This window comes from Galeopterus variegatus, unplaced genomic scaffold, assembly GCF_000696425.1.
Source record: "Galeopterus variegatus unplaced genomic scaffold, G_variegatus-3.0.2 Scaffold73, whole genome shotgun sequence".
NCBI lineage: Eukaryota > Metazoa > Chordata > Mammalia > Dermoptera > Cynocephalidae > Galeopterus > Galeopterus variegatus.
The window spans coordinates 1,145,897-1,160,987 of NW_007726184.1; the positions used below are offsets into that span (position 1 = coordinate 1,145,897).

The window sequence follows — 15,091 nt, forward strand, 5'->3', positions numbered from 1 at the left end:
ACTTCTCTGGTATCACAGCACACAGCACTCAGGATCGCGCTGTTTCCCGACACGGGTGCTCCAGACCCGCCGCCATTTTCCCTCTCCTCTAGAATCTTATTTTGCTCTTTTTAATAATGGCCTCTGCCACTCTTGTTCCCTCATCTTTCTAAAGATATAGATTGTTTTTATCTTGAGGTCCTCTGGCTCTGTTTGCTCCTCTTCTGCTCATGTGTTCATTCATCTGTTGGTTGAGTATGGTGCCTCTCTCTCTCTCTCGATGCTGGTTTCCCCCAGTACTTTGGGAGACACTATTGATGGCTCTTAGCGATCGAGAACCCAGTTCACATCTCTGTGGATAAAGTCCTCATCATACGAGTCTCCCTAGGGATCATGGAAGACAAGATGAGCTGCCAGGTGAGCTGGGCAGGTTGCTTTTCTCTGAGGGCAGGTTCCCTGGGGGGCCTGCTCTGCCCTCAGACCCCAAAGCCCAGGGCTGTGATGCCAAGTCTGCTGCTCTCAGCTTGGGGGCATTAACAAGCACTCTCCAGCGTGAGTCCCTGAGAAGCCAGCCAGGCCAGGGCCCCAGGCCTCTCCTGTGCCTTGTGTCTGATGACCCTGAGCATGGAGAGCCCCCGCTGCTGTCACCTGTGTAGGCCTCACTTGCCCTGTTTGGAGGTGAGCTTTCTCAGGCCTTGGTCCTTCATCAACGAATCCATCTGCGTGCCTCCATTTGGATATTCCTCCACATTTCTGGTTCACAAATAGCACTCTTTCATGTTTCCCTCTAGTACTGTTATGAATTTATTCTTTTAAAAAATATCTTCTGTCATCAAGACTTTAGGAAAAGAGGGGAGTAAGCCCATGTGCTCAGTCTGATATCTGTGTCCAACTCCCATATTTCAATGGGGCACAGGCTTTTAAATAGCAGTTAACAATGGTCCTGTGTTCTGATCATTTATAAGGTGGTGATGTCACAGCATTATTTAGGAGCCTGCTATTTGACATAATATATTTTGAACAATAATGAAACGTGGGCTTGGGTATGGGGAGAGGGCTCTTCACAGCATGGCGGAGGCAGGGTTGACAGCAGCCCCAGAACCCCCTGGAAAGGAGCCCAGGGAGAGAAAATGGCTGGCACATCTCCTAGTGCCATGGTATGTGTAATACCCATGCTGGAATGGACTTTATAAATCACCCAGCTCAGGACAAGGTAGCTTTCACCTACCAGCCCTGGACTGTATGGGGGTCCCAGAGTTCTAGCAGGAAAGTGACAAGTCTGGGGCAGATCAAGGGGGTTGTTATGAGCAGATGAGAGAGGAGAAGCGGCAGCAGCACAGGCTCGCTTGAGGGCAGGTTAGGGAAACGGCCCCTTCCCCAGCCAGCCCCAAGCCAGGGCCTTCCAAGAAGTGGAAAGACTTGAGGCTGGCTTGCACGAGGATGGAACCAAGCACCCTTGGACATGACCACCCAACACAGCAGATGGCACATACACTGGCACAGTGACCCACATCTGTACTTATTTCACGAGGAAAAGGCTCAGAGAGGTTAGGTGTCTTGCTCAAGGCCATGAAGTGCGTGTGTCGCGGCCTTGGCTTTGAGCCTGTTCCAATGCCAAACCAGAGTGCTTTCCGTATTTGACTTTTGATCCCCTAGTGGCTCTGGGTGGTTACCAGTGGGTGTGTCAGTGTGCAGGGAGCTGCCTGATGGGAAATTGTGGGAAACCACCAGGAGATGGCTAGCTTCCCAACGGGGAGGGAGAGCCCGTGTCCTCCCTCTTTCCTTCCTCCTGGAGACTGGCCCCCAATGGACCACATCCAGCCACAGGTGCGCCATGCAGGGGTGTGTGTGTGTGTGTGTGTGTGTGTGTGTGCGTGCGTGTGCGCCTCGTCCTCGGAGACCCACCTGAAGAGCAGCAGCACGGCTTGTGGGAAGGTCTGAAAGTTGTTGTTGCGGTTGATCTCTGTGGTGTCATTCAGGGCAATTTTTCCAAACACCTAGTAGAGGGAAGGAAGAGTTATTTGGTGACCTGTGGACAGAGAGGGTCCTAATTTCCAACCATTCATTGTTCAAGGGTCTCTTCAGGGATCACAGGTGACTCTGGGACTGGCTGGCCTATAAGGTGAGCAGTCTCCTGATGTGACCTGTCAGGCAGTGGCTGTCCTGCGCAGCCTGTGGCCCCAATTCCCCACACTGAACAAGAGCCATGTTCAAGAAAGTGCCATGGCTGAGCACGGTGGGTGCCAAGCCCAGGACCTGGCTTCTACACAGGACACAGGGCTCACCGGCCCTCATGGTTTTGCCATTTCAGCTCCATGTGCCCAAGCACTCTTCCAAATTTAGTTCTTGGATTCTGGAGTGACATGGAATGAGTGATCTGAGGCTTGGGCACACTTAAGTCATCCCTGAAACCGGAGGCCTCTGTTTTTCCCTGGCCTTTTAAAGCTGTGCTTATCCGAGAACTGCCACACTTTATCAGGGGTCTCTTTTTTATCTCAAAAGGTTTTGGCCTATGGACCTTTTGGTCCTTCTGCAATGAGCTGCTGAGGACATGCTGGGCTGAGATGTTCTGCCGAGTCTGAGCTTGGGGAACTCAGCTGGAGCCCTGAAGAGAGGCTGGCAAACTCTGGGTTTGGAGTAGGAGAAGGTGTGGTGGGCACCTGTGAGGGGAGGCCGCAGAACACTGCTGCGTGTTTATGGGAACAGCCTTCCTCTCCCTCCCTCCGTCCCTCTCTTTCAGTCATTAGCTTCTCCTGAATGACGCTGGAGTAATTCTCAGGCTCATCAGACCCGGACAAAGGTGGAGGCTGGTCAGACACACCTTCTGTTGCTTCCTGAGAAGGGCTGCATCTCTCCTGAGGCCCACTGCAGGATTGGGGTGTTTTCCCTCTACCAAGAGCAAACCCAGTCCTGGGTCTTCGGGGGAAAGCTCTCTGTACCCACACTTGGCATTCACCCTGCTACCTACAGGATATCCATCTGGGGGAAGTTCCAGTTCCTGTGACCTCTTCAGCCTCAGAGGATGGAAGAGGGACAGGGGTAGTCGGGCGGCAGGGAGTGCGGTGCTGGAGCCAGGAGGAGATGAGTGGAGAGCTCCCTACCTGCATCCCGATCACGGCGTAGATGAAGAACAGCATCACTATCAGCAGGGCCACGTATGGCAGGGCCTGGAAGGAAGTGCAGGGCACCATGAGGTCGGCTGCACCCCTTCCCAGGGAGCATGCATCCCCTCCCTGCAGCCATCAGCTGCTGCCTGGCTTTGAGTGGTGGGAGGGGGCATTCCAAGAGCTCCACACACGTCTTGGGCACTTGGGAGAAGGCCTGAGGAACAGACACCGGCTTCTCACGTAGGCTTGGTTTTAAAAGCAGGGTGTGGAGAATGGACATAGTGCGATACTGCGGTGGTGAGAACAATCAGGAACGAGCAAAGACTCCTCTGACTCTACATATACATTTGTACAAGCACGGAGAAGGTCCTGGAGGATACATACCACGTGGACAGTGGCTACCTGGGAGTGGGCTGGAGGCTTGAGCAGTTTAATTCTGTTCCACTAGCTGCAGTGAGCAGGTATTACTATTGTAATAAAAAACACTTAATAAAGAAAACCTTACAAGATCATGTCTCTTTCTAGCTATGGGAGCTTGGGCATATTACTTAACCTCTCTGAGCCTACATTTTCTCATCTGAAAAATGGGAATAATAATGACCCCTCAGGACTTTTGTGGAGTTGAAATGATTTAAGGCTTCTAAAGCGCTTAGTGCAACACTTGGCACATGGTTGGGAGCCATAGATTTTATTCACTCCATGCTGCCCTGGAGCTCGGACAACTGCTTTTCCAGCACCCCCACCCTTCTGGGGGAGGCACCGCGAGCCTGAGTACCGCTGCGCGCCACTAGATGGCGCAGCGAGACCACGCGAGGCTTTTCTGTGGGGTTGAGACTCCTGCCCCACACTCAGTCCCTGTCCTAGCCCAGGGAAATAGGAGGGCCTGTGGGACCCCAGGGTACCCGCGTCCTGCTCCCATTAGTTAGTGCTATGACTGTGAATCCTCAGGGAGACCCCGGGCCGAGCAGAGTACAGGTGGGCACAGGCCTGGCTGAGAGGAGGTGCTGGGCTGGGGCCCTGGGTCTCTGGTCCAGTGGACAGCTTGGAGTGACCCACAGGAGGCTGCCTGGGGGCCGCGAGCACCTTTTCTGTGGGCACATATGGGTCAGAGACTGACTGCACGCACCGTCCCGGGCAGGCACTGGCCAGGGAGGGGCATGAAGGCTGGTCCTCAGTGCAGGCGGGCCTCCCGTCCTGGGAAGTTGGAGATGGCACTTCCCTGGGAAGAAGCAGGCCTGTCCTCCCCGCCAGGCCAGGGACGCATGAGCCATATGTGGAGGTTTCGACACTCATCTTCAAGGAATTCAACTGACCTAACAGCTTTGCTTCTCTTTAACTCCAAACTTACATAACACTCCTCAGAGCTGGCCAGGGGCAATTGTTATTCTGTTTTTACAGATGGAAAATGATGGCTGAGAATAGGGAATTAATCACATAGTTAGCAATCTTGTGCCTATACAGGGAACCTCTCTCCTTGAGTGGAGTGACACAGGGTCCCTGAGAGTTTGGCTGAGGACATAGGCAGGTAGGGTCTGCACACACTGCTGAAATGCCCGTGGGAGGAAGGCGACAGCCAGGCTCTGAAAATGCCGGAATTGGAGGGGCCACAGAGGTCATCAGATTATCTAGGCCCATTTTTCAGTTTGTTCCATACTGTGAAGCCCCTCTGTTCAGTAAGTGCTTGTGAAGATATCCGTAAACACGGAAGAAAGCAGAACCCTTTCAGCCACCCCCTCATCCCCGCCCTTCCGTACCTTGGCTTTGAGGAAGCCCGGGGCTCCAGGAGCCTGCCTTTGAAAACCACAGTCCCTGTCCAACCCTCTCACTTTAGGGGGGTGCTGTCCCACGGCTATGGAGTAGCCTGAGCCCTGGGGTGGACTCTTTCCTCCTGCCTCGGCAGCTCAGCTCCAGTCCAGGGGCCCCCGGTGACAGCTGGGTGCAGCCCCCTGGGAGATGAGGGGCTCTCCCTCTGCAGGCAGTGCGTCGCTGGGGGAGGGGTGGCGTGGCTACCTGGAAGGACTTGATGAAGGTCCACAGCAGGGTCCGGATGCCCTCCCCGCGGCTCAGCAGCTTGACCAGGCGCATGACGCGGAAGAGGCGGAAGAAAGTGATGGAGATGCGGGAGTTTTCCTCTGCATTCTGGAATCCATCGGCAACAGGAGGTGCAGTTAGCACAGACGAGGAGGTGGGCAAGGAGGGGTGGGCCGCTCTTGCGAGAAACAAGCCCTCAGGGAGGGTAGGGAGGAGGTCAGGGTGGGGTCAGCTGCACTAGGCTCTCTCCCCTGGTCTGCAGAGGCGAGGTCCGCTGCCTGCCTCTTCTGGGTAGAAAACCCTCCTGTGGTCTCTGCAGAGCCAAGCTGTGCCCAGGCCCCTGTGCCCGTGGCCCTGTTTTTCTGTTCTCCCCCTTTCCCTTCACCCCTAGTTCTCAATGCCCTGGATGGAGCAATGGGGGATTCCACAGGAACGACCATATGCTTTGGAACTTTCTAGGCCCAGAACCAGCTGCCCCCAGAGGCCCCCGTCTCTGCCAGGGTGCCGAGGACGCAGCCCCAGCTCGCCGCCTGCCTGGTGTGGTGGAGGGTACTGTGTCCGAGTGGGGTCTGGCTCTCTGGAGGATGCTGGCTGAGAGCTCAGGGCAGAGGGGCTGCCCACTGACGGCACCTCGGGCCTCCTCTACTTCCCACAGCCCTTGCCCCAAGCTGGCTGCAGGGGTGGGACAGGACGGGGAGGAGGGGCGTTGCTGACTGCGGAGTGTCTGTTTTTGGCCCCTGCTCTGAAGCTCTCGTCCTCCTACTCACCTCTGCTCTTGGGCCTCTAGGAGGCTCCAACCTTCCCCAGGCTGCGCAAGACCCTGGAAGGGGTGGGGGTGTGGGGCAGGGTGAGGTAGGGAAGGCGGTCACTTGGTCTGAGCCCTAGACAGGTCCAGGCCCTGTCCTGCTCAGGACAGATCATCTCGCTCTGTGGAGTGCTGGAGGGAAGGGGAGAGGGAGGGGACAGAATCTAGGCCAGGGCAAGCCGAGGTGGCTTTGTGATGCTTGGGCTGCTGCGGAGTCTGGGGCCAAAGGCTCACCCTCAGCTGTGAGACCTTCAGGAACCTGGGGGCTGGGGCACATGCCCGGCCAGGGCTCAGGAGCAGGACAGGCTGCCCTGTCACCCTCTGCTCCAGACCTAAGGACAACATGAACCGATCCCCCTTCCACCACAGAGGGAGGTAACCCGCTGGGGTTGAGGCCGCTCACCCTTCCCCAGAGCTAGTGCAGCTCACCCACCCCGCTGGCCCCGGCCCCGGGAGAGAACGGACCCGCTGGGCTTCCTGTTGCTCTTCCTGTCTGAGTGTTCCTCGCTCTGGCAGGAAGGCCTCCAGGCTGCCAAGGGGACCCCCATGGCCCCCTGTGCCCCACTCCACTCCTCCTCTTGCTTCACTCGCTTCATGTTTAATGACTTCCAGGTCAGACCCCTGACAGTACTTGTGCCTTGCTTGCACCCCCTGAAAATGTCACCAGCACTAAAGCCCTCGAGGGCTCACACGGCTTTTCCGTTCTAACCCTGCAGCCTGTGCTGACCCTCACTGATGCTGGGTGGCTTCAGGGGACACTCACTTCACTGGGGCAGGGAAATGCAAAGGCAGCTTTTACATGTCCCTCCCTCCACCCTGGGGTGCTGCACAGAAACCAAGCCAGACAGGGTCTCTCCTGGTCTTCAGACCTCCCAGACAGGAGGGTCTGAATATTTCTTATATTTCAAAATCAGAGCTGCCTCCTCTCCTCCTGGGGCTCCTGTTCCCCTCAAGTCAGGGGACAGACCTGTGGGTGTTTGGGGCCTGCTACGTGGGCTGATGAAGGGGCTCAGGGTACACTGCAGGTGTGGTCCTGTCCTGTCCCTGGGCCTTGCCCGGCCTGTGCATTGCGAAGTCTTTGATGCCCTTAATCTCGGTTTTTCTATCACCTGTGTATGTACTTGAAATTCTATTTTCTCTCCTTCAAAGGAGGTTGTGTTCCCCCAGAGGAGTATGCAGGGGAGGCTTAGGGTTTTGTAACTCAGCTGTCAGTTCCATCTTGTTCGGGGAAGGAGGAAAAGAAGAAAGAACAAGCTTAAGCGGGGACTTCAGCTGTGAGTGTCAGAGGTTTAGAAGTTGGTGCCACAGGGGCATCAAGATCTGATGACTTAAAAAAAAAACCCACCAAAAACCAGGCTTGCAGGGCAGATCCCACCCTGGCCCTCAGGACCCCACGTTGCCGCAGCTCCCTGATGCTGCTCTAGAAGGAGAAGGAAACACTGCCGTTTGGACACAGCAGCCTCCTTTAATACACCAAATGGCAGTGCAGTGGAGAAGCGAACCCACACGGCTGTCCCCCGAAGTGGGCAGGACACCATGCTCCGGCCGGCCCTTCGGCAGCCTTGGCCCGGCGGGCTGGAGGGCTTTGGGGACCACCACCAGCCCACCCCATCTTGCCTCCAGCCCGCTGGTCCTTCTAAAAATTTGCACTTGGCCCAGTTTTAAATGTGTGACAGCAGCCTTTTGGAGGAGGCTGTTCCAAGGACACCTCAAGGTCACACTGAGTGGCATCTTTATCACTTTAGTCAAAGTGAATCACAGACGCCTACGACAGGAGTGGTCCAATCAACCAAGTTTGTTTTCCTGCTTTAAGCCTGCTGCAGAAAAGTGGGTATAGCCTAATTTCAACAAACTTCAGGAATTGGAAAAATGCAAGGGGCAACATAGTTGGAGTGACTGGGAATGCAACCATCCTCTCAGTGACAGGTCCCAGCTTAAGCCTTTTATGGTGACCTTACACTTGGAGCACAAGGGAGGCTTGGAGTTAGAGATGTCGGGTAACACTGACCAGCAGGAAGTCATTGTGGGCCCTTCCGTCCCCTGGCTAGAGCACCTCTCTTTCCCCCGGCCCTGGAGGCCCTCAGCAGGGCTCTCACAGGGCCCTCTGCAGATTTCCCACATGGCATTCCAGTTAGAGACTTTAGCCAGTGGAGTCCTTGGGGTGTTTAACAGGAAGTGGCCCTTGGGTCCAGTTCTCTCCCAGTGCTCATTAGATGGCTAAGAACGCAGTGAACTGCCACCCCCGGGAAAGCTCAGGGAGGTGAAAGAACACCACTGCACAAACAACACCTCACAGCTCACGACAAGGGGCAGGCAGGCACATGACAGACACAGTGGCCACATGCAGTGGGAGCCAGGTGGGCTCCCAGAGACTCTGGGGGTTGGGGTGGGTACAGGTGGGGGTGTCAGAGGGGGTCACAGAAGCTGGAAGCGTGGTCTGGAGGGTCGGTCTTACCATAGAGGGAGAGCATTGGGTATGTTCAGCTGGCTTTAAAGAAAGGCAGATAGAGATAAGCTGTAATGAGTCTCCGAGGAAGACGCTGGTATGTCAGGTCTTGGCTAACACAGGAGCAACACAGTGGCAGGAGAGGGCAAAAGGAAACAAGTGACAAAATACAAAGCGTGGGCCTGGCAGGTTCTGGGACAGCACCATGAGTGTGGGCCCTGCATCACAGGCCTCGCATCTAACGAGGACCCGAAAGGCCCTCTCCTACCTGTGACCACCTCTGGCCGCGAATTCAATAACTCGCACCCATTATAGATGAGCAGGTGAGGTCTTCTGGATTTTGTGGATGGAAGCTTTCTTTTTCAACCAGCCGAGTGTTCTAAGGGAAGCTTTGAGGGCCTGTGCTGCAGCGCCAGCTGGAGACAGAGGCCTCGCCTCCACCAGAGCCTGTCCTTGCCACACGTTTACCCAAAGGAGTCAAGGGTGATGGCCCCTCAGGTTTAGGGGAAGACTGAACTCTAGTTATCACTGAGGAGGAGCTAAAGAGGTGGCCCTCAACCGCCTCCAGAGTGGGGGCTACCTCAGGGGCTCAGGCAGTAGATGGCCTTGCTTGGCTACTGGTCACTAGATGGGGGAATCCTGGCCATTGGCATGGAATAATGAGTGTTGAATTGTTTTTTAACCTTGAAAGCCCTGCACACAATTTAGGATTTTACCACTAACACCTTAAGAAGCTATTCTCATGGGTCTGAGTGCTGAACCCAATTTGGGGTGGGAGCTGAGGATACTTCAGGGGAGTGTCACAGGGCCAGCCTCTGCCCAGTTCCTGGAGCCCAGACCCAGCCGTCTGAGCTGTGAGCTCTTGCTACAGAGCCGTGACTGATTTTACCCTCCACTTCCAGATGGCTGCTCTTGCATTTCTGTTTTTAAGTTACAAACAAGGAAAATGTGTAATGGAATTTTCAAAGGATGGATATGTGCACAGCTAGACATTTGCTGCAGCCTGAAAATACTTCTTTGGGAACAGATTTCTCAGCAAATTCTCTTCTTTTTTCCATAGCAAGTTGGTAGATGTCCTTTTTTGGGAATGGTGGAGCTATAGGGTGAGGTAAGGGAAGAAGGAGAGGGACACTTCTCTAGCCACTTACAGGACACATTCTAGATCTGCTCTGCTTCAGGAAGATTACCAGCTGCCAGGAGGGTAGGGTCACTAGGGCTGAGCTAGTGGGCTGAGACTGAACACAGAAACGAACATGGGCAGAGACTCAGACAGACAGACAGACAGACACACACACACACACACACACACACACTCACACACACACACTCGGGCTTCAGTGGGGTGGGGAGTGGGAGGGCCAGAGGGGCTGCAGGGCATTAGGGGACCCCCAGGAGGCGTGGGCCATTGCTCCCCTCTTGGGTCCACCATGAAAACCACCACAGCTACCCTTGAGTCCTGTGAATCCTGGGCAAATGCTAGAAGGTCTTTGGGGCCAATCCCATTCTAAATAGGACAATTCAGAGAACCTACCTGTCTTACCTGGCCCAATTGAACCAACCTCTAGCCATTTAAAAAATAAACTAATTTATTTTCCTTCTTCAACATTCAGAATCCTTCATTTGGGATTCTTAAACATTTAACTGTCTTTTCTCTTACTGTTTTTTAGGCTTTATAGCTCCTGTTGAAGATCTCATCTATTTAAATCATTCTTTCCTTCAAGATTTAGCTTTAGGTCAGTTCTAATACTCTTGATTGTATTTTATTATTTTAATAATATGCATTAATTTAATAGTCCGTGTGACATGTGTCTGTAATAGGAGACGAGCAGCAGTGAGCAGCAGCTGGAGGCAGGAGAGGGAGGAAGGAGGGGCGCTCCTGGCACCTCTGGGGCCCCCTAGCCCAGGCAGTGGTAGCTCTCCCAGGATGCTCATCACTGTGGGAGGATCTAGAGACTCACACGTGAACTTTTTCTTGAGCCTTAAGCTGCGCTGTTCAGAGGGCACTTGACTTGCTGGAGCATGTCGCCTTTAACATCTCACACAAACCTATTCTTATGCAAGGAACTATGTTTACAATACCCGAGGTCTCAGAAATAGATCAGCACTCATGGTAAAAGCAGAAGGCAGTCACGGAGCGGTTTCCCTGGGACAACAGAGGAGGCCCGAGATGCGGCCCTCGCCCTGGGAGGACCCGTCTGCTGATGCTCCAGCAGAGCCAAGGGCGTTTGCTAGATGGTCCCCTCCGGTCATGTGAGTCTTTGTGAGCTGGAAGGGCAGCTGGACCCAGTGGAGCACTGTTCGCTGAGATGTATTCGTGTACTTCCCTCTCTCCTGCATACCTAGCAGGATGCCTTGAGAAACTTCCTGCATCAGCTCTACTCTTGACTCTAAATTTGGAATTAGCTGGTAGCCCACGATACTTGTGCCCTCAGTCTCTGACCCTTTCCCTACTCTGCTCCCAGCCCCCTTGGGTTCGTTTAAAGTGTCTCCACCATGGTCTTGCTGGGGAAGAAAGGGGTGGTGAGATTCCCTGAAGGCTGCGCCCCATGAGCCGTCCAGCACCCCCTTCTGTGGGGAGCCAGTGCGGCTGCTTCCCCAGCCGCAGCATTCTGGGGACCTTTAATATGGAACTGTCTCCACTGATGGGAGGCACGGAGTCAATTTTTGAACAGCCAATTTTTTCATCTTCATTTTCTAATGGTTTGTTAATTTTTAAGGATTTCAAGATATTGAGGCAAGTAATTGGTCATGCAAAGAGTATAAGTGAGATATGGAGTGACAACTATATTGCTCCGCATCTGAGGCAGGGGTGGGCATCTTTAGAAAGAGTGCTGGCGAGTGGCTCCAGATTGCGGGCTACGAGCAGACAGGAAGGAAAGGCCAGTTACTCACTTCAATCTACTTATGCAGATTGCCTTGGTCTGGTGTCACAGGCAGTGATGACAGGAATAGCACTGGGCAGCTAGAATTGAGTTTAGGGTCACATTAGAAGTATTGCCTCAGTGGACAGAGTCTGTTTCTGGAATGTCTCACTATTCCTTTTCACTGAGCTCATTTCTCTAGACCACGTTTAGGATGCCAAGGGCGGGAACTGAGGGAGCGCTGGGGGCCAGCACAGAGAGGGTTCTCCTAGGTGAAGGGTCTTCTCAGGACAGAGGTGAGAGCCAGCGGGATGTGTTTCCCAGTTGTCACACTACACTTCCTCTCTGGAGAATGACAGGTGGCTGAAAAATAGTTCTTTGGAAGATAAAACAGGTTTTTTAAAAATTATGTTTTTAAAGCACAGCCAGGCGTAAGGAATTTAGGGGCTGGAATACTCAATCAAGTTGTCTTGCAGGGCATTCTCTCGAGATTAGGTGGTTAGAGAGTATTTTGAAGGGGTCACAAGCCACAGCTGAAACTCTCCTTGACATGTCAGCTTAGAAGGTGCAGGTCACCTTCAGATTGCCTCAGGGAAGGCTGGCTGGTCTCAGTGGCTGCCACTGAGACAATGCTGTAACATCAGGGCCACTGAGATCCCATGCTCCTCTGAAATAGGGTCAAAAGCAACGTCATGAGGCATGTGAGTCTTTTACTGACTTCTCTGCTACAGAACCCTTGCTTTGAAAAAATCTCTTGTCCATAACTTAGGGGTTGGATCTGATATAAGTTTCATTCCAAACCACCTGAAGGCCTGGGTCCAGCTGGCACCGCCTGCCCTGCCTGAGCTCTGCTTCTCTGTTTTCACTGTCTTTAGTCTCATCTCAATCTGATCTTCAGGACAAGATGGCTGGCGCTGTTGGGGCAGCGTCATGGGGTGCTGGAAGACTGAGGGGATGGGCTTTGTTGGTGAGACCCCAGAGGTAATCCAGGCTGGGAGGACAGTTTTATCAGGTGGTGCACAGAGAGGACTGGGAATGGCAGGAGTCAGGGGCTTCAGGGGCCACCAGCTTCGTGGCCAGGACCAGCAAGTATAGGTTAAGGGGGCATGTTCATGCGGGGGGCGGGGGGGTCCTCACTATCCTTTTATCTCCTAAAGCCCTATAGATGTGGAGGAGCCTGGAGAAGCTGAATCTTAGAGCCACTGGAGATGGCAGCAGGGAAAGGAATTTTAAGGAGGCCAAAGTAAAACATGTTTTAAATGGCAAACCTTCTAAAGTCGAATGAAAAGGCTGCTTGCTAAGAGAGATGCAAAGTTTAAATAAGCACAGTCAACTGGGATATACAGGGCTGAGTGTGGATGCCAGTGGCTTTCAGAATCAAGGGCAAACGCAGGAAATATGGATAGTAGGAAGCAATTTTAAAGCACAATGCCCATTTGGTTCTGGTGTGAATGGAGAGACGGGAATGGATCTGTGAGGAGCAGCACTCAGCAGAGGAGGACTAGGCGGAAGGACAGGGAGGGAGGGAAAGATCAGAACAGTGGGGGCAGAGCCAGAAGACGGGAGGGTGGAGGGTGGGAAGCACCCCCAGCCTCCACATCACCATGTTGGCTTTCACGTGCCTCCAAACTGAAATTCTAGCTGGCAGGAGAAGGGCCTTTCATGTATTTTTATATTTTCAGGTACATGGTTGAAATGACCCTTCAGAACTCCCCTTGGGGGGGGGTCTTTGGCCCCAGGGCGCTGATGGCAAGGCACAGAGGGGGCTTGCTGGTTCCTGGCTCTCCCTGGCTCTCCTTGCTGTGCTGGGCTGTGGAAGGCTGACACTGGTGATCTGTAGTGTTGCCTGCACAGTGGCCAGATGCAGTGTAATCCTCAGGAGTCACTATGTATGTAGAATGCACCTGCAACTTGACAGCCCCCAGGTGCTATTACCTGCCAAAACCATGCGCCGAACAAGACTAATTACAAAATTGCCAGGGTGGATTTATCTTGCCCTGGGAGAGACAGCCAGTATCCAGTCATTCAGACAAAGAAAGGAAAACAAAAAACCCACGAGGAATACATCTACCAACACCAATAATTCCATATGCCAGAGAGAGAGAGAACGTGAGTGCGCACACGCACAAATAAGGTCAGAAGGAAACAGAAGAAAGGGAGAGGAAAAGAAAGAGCAAGCAGAGAGAGACAGAGATTCAGGACACACACGCACGCACGCACGCACACACACGACCCTCAGGGGTGGGAGCCCTGAACACGAGGCAGATGAGTGTCAACAGAAGTGGCAGTACTTTCTGAGGTGCTGTGGGCATTTTTGAGCCCATCCACAGTGCAGCTCTTCTCAGTACGAGCTCATGGAATCTTCTAGGTCCCTTTGCTTTAGAAGCCCTCAGGCAAACCCACCCACAGGTGCCTGCTAAGCCTGTGGGAACTGAAGCCACATACACTGGCGAGGCACAGATGGCTGTCTGGCCGAGCCGAGGGGGTGTTGTGACAGCTTCCCTCTACTCTTGTATTTTAGAAGGAAGGAGGATGGATGTGGGTTGAAAAGATGAGACCAGGGAAGGAAAGGACATAAAAGTAGATGAAAGTAAAAAGCAAAGTGGTCTTGGTCAGAAGGCAGTGGGCAGGGGCATCAACGTGTCATGCTGCAGGGATGCTCGGGTGACCTAATCCAGTTGAATTCAGGACCCACGACAGGCTGCCATAGCAAAGAGTTCCCACGACCTTTAGGGTCAGTCCTACAGGATACCTCTAGGCAATGGCATTTAAGGAAACGCGCTGTGCCAGGCCACTCTGTCAGGTCTGTCTGCCTCTTACTGTGTCTGGCCTTGTAGTGGCCACAGGCCACTGCCACACAGCAAGCCTCACCCCACAGGCTTCCGGGCTCCTCCATTCCAGCTGGACTGCTGCTGGTCAGATGTGCTGTCTCACGTCTAGGAATGAGGGTGGTTCTGTTAAATCTCTTGGGCCAGCCTTATTTCTAAGCAGAGTAGAAAACTACCTTTGTAGAATAGCTAGAAGGGCGGAGGGTGGGGAGGTGTATACAAGAACATCCTCCCACTCAGGTGTCAAATCCTGAAGTCTCACCTTAGTTACACTGAAAATGCAGCCTTTAGGTTGAGCATTACCTTCTTTTCAAAGGCAGAATTATTTTTTGGAAGGGTGACGCACTGAGTCACTAGCACTGTAGTGTGAATTAATATGTTGGAATCACCTCATTCTGAAACAAGACCCCTTGGCAGTGTCAGTTTTGCTGGAGGGTGGGGTGTGGTGCTGGAAGTGGCAGGGAACTCTGAGGGCCACAGGAGGAGGGACCCAGCTATGGGAAACTGAGTGTAGGGGCATAGCTGTCCTGAGCCACCAGTCTTGATTTGATCTGTCTACCCTAGAACTAGCTTAGGCCACACTGGCCATTGTCATGTGGACAGCGTCTGGCAGCAGTGCCCTATGAGCCCCTGCTAAAAGCATAGGGGACAGGTTCGGGGCTGGTCTTGCTGTGAAAAGCCGTGAAGTTGTGTCCTGCCTTTGGCCTCTGGTGTCCTCCTCAAATTCGTGTACCCCAGACACTCTCACACTTAGGTGCTCAGTGTGTTTGAGGAATGAAAGGAAATGGGCCTGTGCTGGGTGGTCTCCAAGCTGTGCCCACATCTTTCCACCCCCCGCAGCTCTGGGGGCCCAGCCTTGCCTTTCGTGTGCCCGTTCTGGCCCCTCCTCCACAATGGCAGGCAGCAGGGAGCCAGGCCTGCTGGCCACGAGAGCCTGTGGGTTGAGGGATGGAGGGGCTGGAGCTGGGCGGCTGAGTGTGCAGCTCCCTCGTGACCCAGGGTCCATACCTTCCCTCCATCCTTCCAGGAGCTGA

General features: G+C 53.6%; 1 protein-coding gene across 1 annotated transcript in view; it reads right to left on the reverse strand.

Moving 5' to 3' along the window:
• The window catches only part of CACNA1C (calcium channel, voltage-dependent, L type, alpha 1C subunit), a 128,390-nt gene that overhangs the window by 56,740 nt on the left and 56,559 nt on the right, over positions 1–15,091 (reverse strand). The window contains exons 18-21 of the mRNA XM_008578333.1: positions 8,378–8,410; positions 5,097–5,225; positions 3,081–3,146; positions 1,885–1,976 (exon numbers count right to left, since the gene is read on the reverse strand). Of these exons, the coding sequence (XP_008576555.1) occupies positions 1,885–1,976; positions 3,081–3,146; positions 5,097–5,225; positions 8,378–8,410 (320 nt within the window). The remainder of the gene's footprint in view (positions 1–1,884; positions 1,977–3,080; positions 3,147–5,096; positions 5,226–8,377; positions 8,411–15,091) is intronic.